This window comes from Ovis canadensis, chromosome 7, assembly GCF_042477335.2.
Source record: "Ovis canadensis isolate MfBH-ARS-UI-01 breed Bighorn chromosome 7, ARS-UI_OviCan_v2, whole genome shotgun sequence".
Lineage (NCBI taxonomy): Eukaryota > Metazoa > Chordata > Mammalia > Artiodactyla > Bovidae > Ovis > Ovis canadensis.
The window spans coordinates 37764810-37775707 of NC_091251.1; the positions used below are offsets into that span (position 1 = coordinate 37764810).

Here is a 10898-nt window from a genome sequence, read left to right on the forward strand (position 1 = left end):
ATGTGTTTGGGTGAACTCCGGGAGTTGGTGATAGACAGGGAGGCCTGGTGTGCTGCAATTCATGGAGTCGCAAAGAATCAGACACGACTGAGCAACTGAACTGAACATTCAACATACAGACACAGAAACTTGAGTCAATATATTAAGCTTTATATTCATTTCTTTATTATTGTAAGTATCCATCTATATCTTGCTATACATCTACCCACCCATATACACATATCCATCTATTTGCCCATCCATTCACATAATAATCTATTTACCTTTATATTCAACTCTTTACAATCTATTTATCTATCAATCAATATATACATCTGTCCTTATCTAAACCCAAGCTATATAATATTACATACAACATTAGGCAAATTTTGACTATGCCAGCCAACTGGATAATTGGAAAACAAACTATAAGTGGTTGCAAGTATTTAATTTTAAGCATTAAATTTTTTCCTATGTATAACTCCCAGAATGACAATAGCCAAATTGCTCTTACAGGTAATTTAGCTGTTGTTCGATTGACAGAGGAGAAGAGAAACATAAAGAGAAGAGGCACTTTCTTGGTAGGACTCTATCATCTTAAAGGTATAAAATTTGGAAAAATTATTTCCTGATTCTCAGTTTCATCATCAGTAAAGTGAATAGATATTACTAGGTTATTTCTCTGTCCAGAAGTCTCTAGTTATTAGCTATATCAACTAAGTTGAAGGAGCATTGTTTCATAGATTTCTTAAGTCAAATACTGTGTTTAAGCATAGGAAAATGGCTCAGATCTTTTAGGACCTTAATGTTTAAAATATGGCATTTGATTACAAAATGATACAGTAAATATCATGGCACCAAGATAGCTTACTGGTTAGGAAACAAACAGTTTGTATGTGAATGATCTAAAGAAAGAAAGTGAAAGTGTTAGTGGCTCAGTCGTGTCTGACTTTTCACGACCCTATGGACTGTAGCCTGCCAGGTTCCTCTGTCCCTGGGTTTTACCCAGCACGAATACTGGAATGAGTTGCCCTTTCCTTCCCCAGGGGATCTTCCTGACCCAGTGATCGAACCCAGGCCTCTTGCAGTTCAGGCAGATTGTTCACCTACTGAACCATCAGGGAAACCTGAGTGATCTAAATTCTGCCTTAAAAAACATGACCTTGAAAAGTTATCATGTCCTTGGATCTTAGTTTCATCTTCTGTAGATCAGGAAAGTGGATGGGATTTGGTGCATATGACTCCAGAACCTTTCTATATGAATATGACTATAAGAATTTTCTTAGTGCTCACTGTACTATTTTAAAATTGTTTAATCCGCATTACAGGACATAGGGACTGAAATAAAGAATATTCTTATTCTTATTGAAGATAGGTTACAGAATATTAAATAGCAAACATCTTCACTTACCAAGAAACTGCAGCATTTTTTCTGACCTTTGAACTAAAATATGTTATTTCAACAATAAAGAATTCCACTGTTATTTCAGTGTACAGGTGTTGTTACCTTCACATTTGCTCCTTTTCTTAATCATAAGAGTCTGGAAGGAAATCCACTCTTTCCTAAAACATGTGAATGTCTTAATACTCAAATAAATACCTACATCTGACAAGAGTTGAATATTCTAAAAAGTGAGTCCTTGTGAGGCAAAATTTTGGATATTGGTTTGATAATGTTCCATTGTAAATATTATGCTGTATGAGGAACTCTTGATATGACCAAAACCCAGTAACTGCTGAGACTGATGATGAAAACAGTTCTGCCATAAACTATATGATTTCTTGCACTAGCATGACGTTGTTGACCAACAAAGAGAAGGGGATAAATGCTCATTTTTGTATGAGAAAAAGCAAATCAAGGGCTATGATCAGTCTTGCTATACTTCAAGACACGGCTGCTAAGTTTTCTCATGGAACCCTTGACATCCTTATTTCTAAGAGTATAGATTACTGGATTTAAGAGGGGAGTGAAAATGGTATAAAATACTGAGAGAACTTTGTCTATTGGGAAATTTGTGAAAGGCCACACGTAAATGAAAATGCATGGGCCAAAGAAAAGGGTCACAACAGTGAAGTGGGCACTGCAGGTGGAGAGAGCTTTGGAGGACCTGTCAGGAGAACGTTGCCTAACAGTGACCCAGATGACAGAGTAGGAAATCACTAAGAGAATGAAGCACACTCGGGCAATCATGCCGCTGGTTGAGATCATGAACACTCCGAGAACATATGTGTCTACGCAGGCAAGTTTAATCACTAAGGGAAGATCACAGAAGAAACTGTCCACTTCATTGGGCCCACAGAAGGGCAGATTCACAGTAAATGCTAACTGACTCATAGCATGGAAGATGCTGACAATCCAGGAAAGGGTCACAAGCCCAAGGCACATTCTCCGGTTCATGATGGTTAAATAGCGTAAAGGCTTACAGATAGCCACATACCTATCAAAAGACATGGATATCAGCAGCACAATCTCAACACCCCCTAAGAGATGCAGGAAGAATATCTGGGTGATTCAGCCTTCAAAAGAGATGACTTTGGGCTCCCTGAAGAAATCTGTAATCATTTTGGGAGTGGCAAATGAGGCCAGAGACATGTCAATGAAGGAGAGGTTGCCCAGCAGAAAGTACATGGGGGAGTGCAGGCGTGGCTCTGATATAACGGTGAGCACAATGAGGAGGTTCCCCAGCACAGTGGCTGCATAGACTACAGAGAAAAACAGGAAATAGATCATCTGGAGTTCCCAAGAACTGGAAAGACCCTGTAGTATGAATTCAGTTATGACTGACTGATTATTCCAGGCCATTTAGTTAGATTTCAGGAAGGGCTCTGGCACTTCCAAATGGAGGAGAATGAGGAAAAATACAGTGATTAAACACAAAGTGAGACTTTTCTGCATGAAACAGTATAGGGGTTTCCCACCACCAGTAATAGTTTTCTGTTGTATCATTCTTCTGTTCACGTTGCTCAAATATTTCCCCCATGATCTTTCTAGATATTTTAACTAACTAATTAAAATATCAGTTTGGGTTAGTTCTTATGATTTTGCAATTTGCTTAAAGTATGATGCCAATCTTTATAAAATAAATAAAAATTCAGTTACTTGAATATTACTCCTTAGTTTGAAAAACACTTAAAAAATCTCACAGGTAGATGCCAAGTTTTGAATGGAAAAGGAATGGCAACCTTTTGCAAAACATCATGATGCCAGAGAAAGACTGGAGTGAACAATGTTTGAGAATTATGATTGATTATTAGTGGGAACACAATAATGCAAAGGAGGGTAGGCACTGGTTTCTTGCAATGAGTAGGGTAAGGGAATACAACCTGAAAAAAATGGATACAGAGAAACAGTCTGTTTAAATTTTCTATTAGCCATGGTTCAGAATAAAAATGAAATAGGCTCTAATTCTTAGTTTTCCATTTCAATTATGCAGTCATGTATGATCCTGTTCTGTGCCACCAATGCCATACATCTCAAAGGCTCATGAACATGATATGGTTAAAGCCTGAAACCTTCATATATTTCCAAGTATATGTTAAATATAAAATCTCTGTTAAACACTCTGCTGCCTGAAGGCAGATATTTTTTAACTGCTGGATTTTATAGATTTTCACCAAAGCGGTTTGCAGCAGGAAACTTCCTATTTCTAGAGTTCACTTAGAAAAAATAGGAAACAGATTCATGTAGAGACAGAGGAAGATAATGGAGAACCTAGAAGAAGTTATGTAAAACAACATGCTGTAAACATTAAAACTACAGCTTAGAGAAATCCTCACTGAGATCTAAGAAGACTTTACACTGGAAGTCAGTTGAAATGATGTATACCTAGAATTCACATCAGAGCCCATTCATCTTGTCATCAAACCAAGTTCTTCTCTTTTTTCTTTCTCAAAACTCTGCTGTAAGTATGTATTCTAAATAAATTGTTCCAAGACTAAGCCAGTCTACACATGCAAGTACTCATACTCTTGACTTTCTGTTTTGATGTTAGGTGCCCTTTCTCTAATTCTACACTGTTCTGACTTAACCTTTTCAGAAACTAGGTTTGATTCTGCACTCACATACCTGATATTGAAAAGAATGCCTCCAGCACAGCTTACACTTAAACTGGTGTAGCAGAAAGAGCAGTGAACTGGGATTGAGAAAATGTGGATTCAAATCTTGTCCTAGATATGTAAGATTAGATAATTCACTGCATTAACGGGTACCTCTGATTCTTCATATGATAATGATGAAGTGCGTTGATCTAGATCATTTTAGGATCTTTTCCACAGACATATTAACCTTTCGGTACTCAACTAGTCCCTGAAAACAGTGACGACCACTCCAGAGTGACCTCAGATCAATCCTCTGCCTAATTTCTGGATAAAAGAGTCTCAACAATCTTTGAGACGTGTATTTATAACATCTCTATTGATATGAATTGATTCAATATCATGGCATGAAAAGAACCAGCTACTCCCTGGGGGAACTAACACATGTTCAGGTTCCAATGGGAATTATTAGAACATTCAACATGTTTTGTCCAGAGTTAAAGATGGATCATAAAGTGTCATTATTATTCTTAAGTGCTCTATGTACATGGAGTGAAAATGATGGGAAAGATGTAAGGGACGATCTTTATCTCGGGCCACAGCAAAGATAAGACAAATAGGATATATTATTTGGCTTGGGGGCTACAAATTTTATCTCTCAGTTCATTGAAAAATAAATGAGAATGAGTTTCCCTGTTTGAGACCAGGAAAATTCATACTCCTAAAGGAAGTGTTCAGAACCTATGTGAGGAAAAGTTTAAAGCCCTCCTACAAGACCCAAATATAGACTTGGACAAATGGAAACATATGCCATGATCTTGAATTAGAATATACATCATAATTTTGAGATTAGTTGTTTGTCAGTTGCTTCATTTTGCTATTATTTTCTCCCATTCTGAAGGCTGTCTTTTCACCTTGCTCATAGTTTCCTTTGTTGTGCAGAAGCTTTTAATTTTAATTAGATCCCATTTGTTTATTTTTGTTTTTATTTCCAGTATTCTGGGAGGTGGATCATAGAGGATCCTGCTGTGATTTATGTTGGAGAGTGTTTTGCCTATGTTCTCCTCTAGGAGTTTTATAGTTTCTGGTCTTATGTTTAGAGCCAGGACATGGAAGCAACCTAGATGTCCATCAGCAGACGAATGGATAAGAAAGTTGTGGTACATATACACTATGGAGTATTACTCAGCCATTAAAAAGAATACATTTGAATCAGTTCTAATGAGGTGGATGAAACTGGAGCTGATTATACAGAGTGAAGTAAGCCAGAAAGAAAAACACCAATACAGTATACTAACACATATATATGGAATTTAGAAAGATGGTAATGATAACCCTATATGCGAGACAGCAAAAGAGACACAGATGTAAAGAACAGACTTTTGGACTCTGTGGGAGAGGGAGAGGGTGGGATGATTTGGGAGAATGGCATTGAAATATGTATACTATCATGTAAGAAACGAATCGCTAGTCTAGGTTCGATACAGGATACAGGATGCTTGGGGCTGGTGCACTGGGATGATCCAGAGAGATGATATGGGGAGGGTGGTGGGAGGGGGGTTTAGGGTTGGGAACTCATGTACACCTGTGTGGATTCATGTCAATGTATGGCAAAACCAATACAGTGTTGTAAAGTAAAAAAATAAAATTTAAATTAAAAAAAAAGAATATTTGCAATTTTTAAAGGAATCTCCACACTGTTCTCCATAGTGGCTGTACTAGTTTGCATTCCCACCAACAGTGTAGGAGGGTTCCCTTTTCTCCACACCCTCTCCAGCATTTATTGCTTGCAGATTTTTGGATCGCAGACATTCTGACTGGTGTGAAGTGGTACCTCATTGTGGTCTTGATTTGCATTTCTCTAATAATGAGTGATGTTGAGCATCTTTTCATGTGTTTGTTAGCCATCCGTATGTCTTCTTTGGAGAAATGTCTATTTAGTTCTTTGGCCCATTTTTTGATTGGGTCATTTATTTTTCTGGAATTGAGCTGCATAAGTTGCTTGTATATTTTTGAGATTAGTTGTTTGTCAGTTGCTTCATTTGCTATTATTTTCTCCCATTCAGAAGGCTGTCTTTTCCCCTTGCTTATATTTTCCTTTGTTGTGCAGAAGCTTTTAATTTTAATTAGATCTCATTTGTTTACTTTTGCTTTTATTTCCAGTATTCTGGGAGGTGGATCATAGAGGATCCTGCTGTGATTTATGTCGGAGAGTGTTTTGCCTATGTTCAATCCCACTGCTGGGCATACACACTGAGGAAACCAGAACTGAAAGAGACACATGTACCCCAATGTTCATCGCAGCACTGTTTATAATAGCCAGGACATGGAAACAACCTAGATGTCCATCAGCAGATGAATGGATAAGAAAGCTGTGGTACATATACACAATGGAGTATTATTCAGCCGTTAAAAAGAATACATTTGAATCAGTTCTGTTGAGATGGATGAAACTGGAGGAGATTATACAGAGTGAAGTAAGCCAGAAAGAAAAACACCAATACAGTATACTAACACATATATATGGAATTTAGAAAGATGGCAATGATGACCCTGTATGCAAGACAGCAAAAAAGACACAGATGTGTATAGCTGACTTTTGGACTCAGAGGGAGAGGGAGAGGGTGGGATGATTTGGGAGAATGGCATTGAAACATGTATACTATCATGTAAGAATCGAATTGCCAGTCTATGTCTGATGCAGGATACAGCATGCTTGGGGCTGGTGCACGGGGATGACCCAGAGAGATGTTATGGGGAGGGAGGTGGGAGGGGGGTTTATGTTTGGGAACGCATGTACACCCATGGTGGATTCATGTCAATGTATGGCAAAATCAATACAGTATTGTAAAGTAAAATAAAGTAAAAATAAAAATTAAAGAAAAAAAAGAATATACATCATAAAGATGTCAGTTCACCTTAAATGAATTTATAGAGTTAATATAATTTTCTTTTTTTTACTTTACAATATTGTATTGGTTTTGCCATACATCAACATGAATCCGAGTTAATGCAATTTAAATATAAATCACACCTGGCCTCTTTGACCTAGATAAACTGACTACAAAACTCTTTTGGAAAAATAAAATGCAAACATGCAAGAGGAGCCAGGGAAACATTTTAAAAAGTAGAGCAATGGGAGAGGATGAGTTCTAGAGTGCATGAAGTCACGCTATAAAGATGCCATAAATAAAACAATTTGATATTGATGAATTAATGTAAAAACAATTAAAAAACAAAATTAGAAACCAAGGAATAGGCTTAATTACACATGGAAATAAAGTATATAAAAAATGAAGTTTCTAAAATGAATAGGGGGCAATTAATGCTTTTTAAGAAGGGATTTTGAGATAGCTGGATAGCCACTTGGAAAAGAACTGCATAAATTTCTCATACCTTACCTACCACTATTCAAAATTGGACACATATTTATTTGCAAAACCTGATTTTCTTTTCATATCTAGGGGAGGAAATCATTCCCAACTATAACTCAAAATTCATTAATAATTAGGGAAAATTAAATATTTTGATTACATATGTTTTCATGGCAGAAATGCAAAAGCATAGCTGACACAAATGAATACTTAGAAAAAAATCTAACCTTTAAGGACCAAGCAATGATAAGTTAATACGTAAAGAGCTAATGAGCAAGTAAAAAGACCAGCAACCGTGCAGAGAAATGGAAAAAGATGTGCAAATATGTTGTTGTTGTTCAGTTGCTAAGTTGTGTCTGACTCTTTGTGACCCTTTGGACTGCAGCGTGCCAGGCTTCCTTGTGCTTCACTGTCTCCCAGAGTTTGTTCAGAGTCATGTCCATTGAGTCAGTAATGCCATCCAACCATCTCATCCTCTGTTGCCCCTTTCTCTTCCTGCCTTTAATCTTTCCCAGCCTCAGGGTTTTTCCAATGAGCTGGCTCTTTGCATCAGCTGGCTAAAGTATTGGAGCTTCAGCATCAGTACTTCCAATGAATATTCAGGGTTGATTTCCTTTAGGATTGACTGCTTTGATCTCCTTGCTATCTTAGGGACTCTCAAGAGTCTTCTCCAATACCACAGTTTGAAAGCATCAATTCTTCTGCTCTCAGCCTTCTTTATGGTCCAACACTCATACCTGTACATTACTACTGGAAAAACCATAACTTTGACTATATGGACCTTTGTCAGCAAAGTGATGTTTCTGTTTTTGAAAAGACTGCTTAGGTTTGTCATAGCTTTTCTTCCAAGGAGCAAGTGTCTTAATTTCATGGCTGCAGTCACTGTCTGCACTGATTTTGGAGCCAAAGAAAATAAAGTCTGTCACTATTTCCATTGTTTCCCCAAATATTTGCCAGTAAGTGATGGGACAGGATGCCATGATGTTAGTTTTTTGAATGTTGAGTTTTAAGCCGGCTTTTTACTCTCCTCTTTCACCTTCATCAAGAGGCCTTTAGTTCCTCTTCACTTTCTGCTGTAAGAGTGGTGTCATCTGTATACCTGAGGTTACTATACTTCTCCTGGAAATCTTGATTCCAGCTTGGCATTTTGCATGATGCAAATAGGTACAAGCTATATAAAAGATGTTCAAACTTTAATAAGAAAATGTATTAGGGAATTCCCTGGTTTCTCAGTGGTTAGGACTTGGTGCTTTCACTGTAGTGGGCCCAGAGTTTGATCCCTGGTTGGGGAACTAAGTTCACACAAGCCACATGGTGCAGCCAAAAAAAAAAATAAAAAAGCTGTTAAATTACACTGAGATACTGTTTATCAGCTATCATATGCAAAATAATTTATATCAGATAAAAATCTAACAGCTTGGAAACCTACTATAATTTGAACTTCTTTACACAGGAACTGTATCCCAGTACAGTGGAATGAAAACTGGAACCCTGCTAACTCACACAGGTCTCTGGAGCTCACACAACCCTGTAACCAAATTTTATTGCTCAAAGCAATTTTCAAGGCCAGCCATGATCCATGGGGTTGGGAAAATGTCCAGTTTTTATTCGAAGAAGATGTAATATATTCTTGTGATTTCCAGTCTATCTCTGTTCACTCTCTGGGTACAATTAGTTACAGTCTTCCTGCATGGAAAATATGCCCACTAAATTTCAAGACTCCCAAATTCTCAACCACTTAGCTAGAAGTCCAGGGTCTTTTCTTCTGCACCAGCTCCACATATATTTATGTGTATGTGTGTGGGGTGGTTCCTTGGGTGCAGGTCTTCATATGAATCAAAAGACATCATCTGTTCTACTCTCCACACACCCAACGTACAATGAAGAGACTCTGATCAGTTACACCAATTAAAAAAGAAGAGAAACAGAAGGCACATAGTGGGACTTGGCCCATGACTATTCTAAAGTACTTCTGGGATGGTTTCCCTGGGGCAGGGAATGCTCTTTGACTATGGTTAGGTTCATTATCGTTTCAGATGTTTCTTCTGTTCCTTTCTCTCTTTCTTCTCCTGAAATTCTTGCCACACGTGTGTTATACATTTTGTAGCAGTCCCACAGACTTTGGATATTCTCTCTCTTTTCATTTTTCAGACTTTGTTCTCTTTACTTTTCAATTTTGAAGGTTTCTATTAATATTTGAGGTATCCTCAAGCTCACATACTCTTTCTTCAGCCACATCCAGGGTACCAATGAGCCCATCAGAGGCATTCTTCATTTGTTTCAGTGTTTTCAATCTATTGCATTACCCTTTTGGTGCTTTCTTAGAATTTCCATCTCTTTGCTTACATTGTTCATCTGTTCTCGCATGTTGTCTACTTTATCCATTAGCATGTCCATAACATTTGTTTTAAATTCCTAGTCTGGTAATTCCAATATTCCCAGTGTATGGAATTCTGATCCCATACATTCTGATGGTTCTGATGCTTACTCTGACTCTTCAAACTGCAGGTTTTTCTTTTTACTTTTGTTTAGATTTTGGTATGACTTGTAATTTTTTTGATGGTCAAACCTGGGTAAAAGGAGCTACCATAAACAGGCCTTAAATTGTGTGGTAGTGAAATGCAGTGGTGAGGGGAAGCTTTCTAAAGACCCATGATTAGGTCTCAGAGTTTCAGTAAGCCTGTACTTCTGGGTGAACTTCATAAGTGTTTCTCTTTCTTTCTTTTTTTTTTTCCCCTACTTGCTTGGGTGGGATAGACTGTCTAGAGTGAGCTAGAGTTGGGATTTTCCTTTCTCCCATTTGGAAGGCCAAAGCTGACTGGAGACAGGTATTCCCCATCCTTTAGGTCAGCTGGGCTCTGATAATATCCTATCAGGTTAGGCTCTGGTTAAATGATTTCTCCTAGGGCAGACATTGTTAATACGTGTATGTGTGCTCTGACATATTTCAAAATGGTTCATTTCCCTCTCCCTCTCTGCTGGAAGCTGGAGAGGATTTTTCTCTGTTATACCATGAGAATCTAGTCTAACTCTTGGAGATAAATAATATAAAATTTTGCTCAAATGACCAGGTCCTCTAGTTTAGTTGTCCATACAGAGCTTCCAAAATTAGTCAATTACAGTTTAAATGTTCCCACCCTGTACTGGTTCCCTGGGCATTTCTATCTAAGAGTCTTTGCTCTTATAACTGGTGACTCCTATACTGCCTGCATTTCTCTCCAATATTGGAGGCAGAGATTTGCCTGTGTCCCACCTCTCTTAAATATCCTAGAAGAGTTGTTTTTTTCAGTCTGTTCATCTCCAAGATACATTAATTTATACACACACACACTCACATAGTTACATAGTTGACCCTTGAACAACACAGGTTTGAACTGTCCAAGTCCATTTATATGTGGATTTTTTTCAGTAGTAAATATGAGAACACTACACGATTAGAGGTTAGTTGAACCCATGGATGTGGACTGGTGGACACAGAGGGCTTACTATCAAGTGACCCACAAATTTTTC

At 37.7% G+C, this 10898-nt stretch overlaps 1 protein-coding gene across 1 annotated transcript; it reads right to left on the minus strand.

Annotated features, from left to right (window-relative positions):
• Nucleotides 1-1834: 1834 nt before the first annotated feature.
• Nucleotides 1835-2782, minus strand: LOC138444108 (olfactory receptor 4K3-like). Its single transcript, XM_069597437.1, is given in 1 exon segment — nucleotides 1835-2782. A coding segment is annotated over 1 exon segment (948 nt).
• Nucleotides 2783-10898: the final 8116 nt, after the last annotated feature.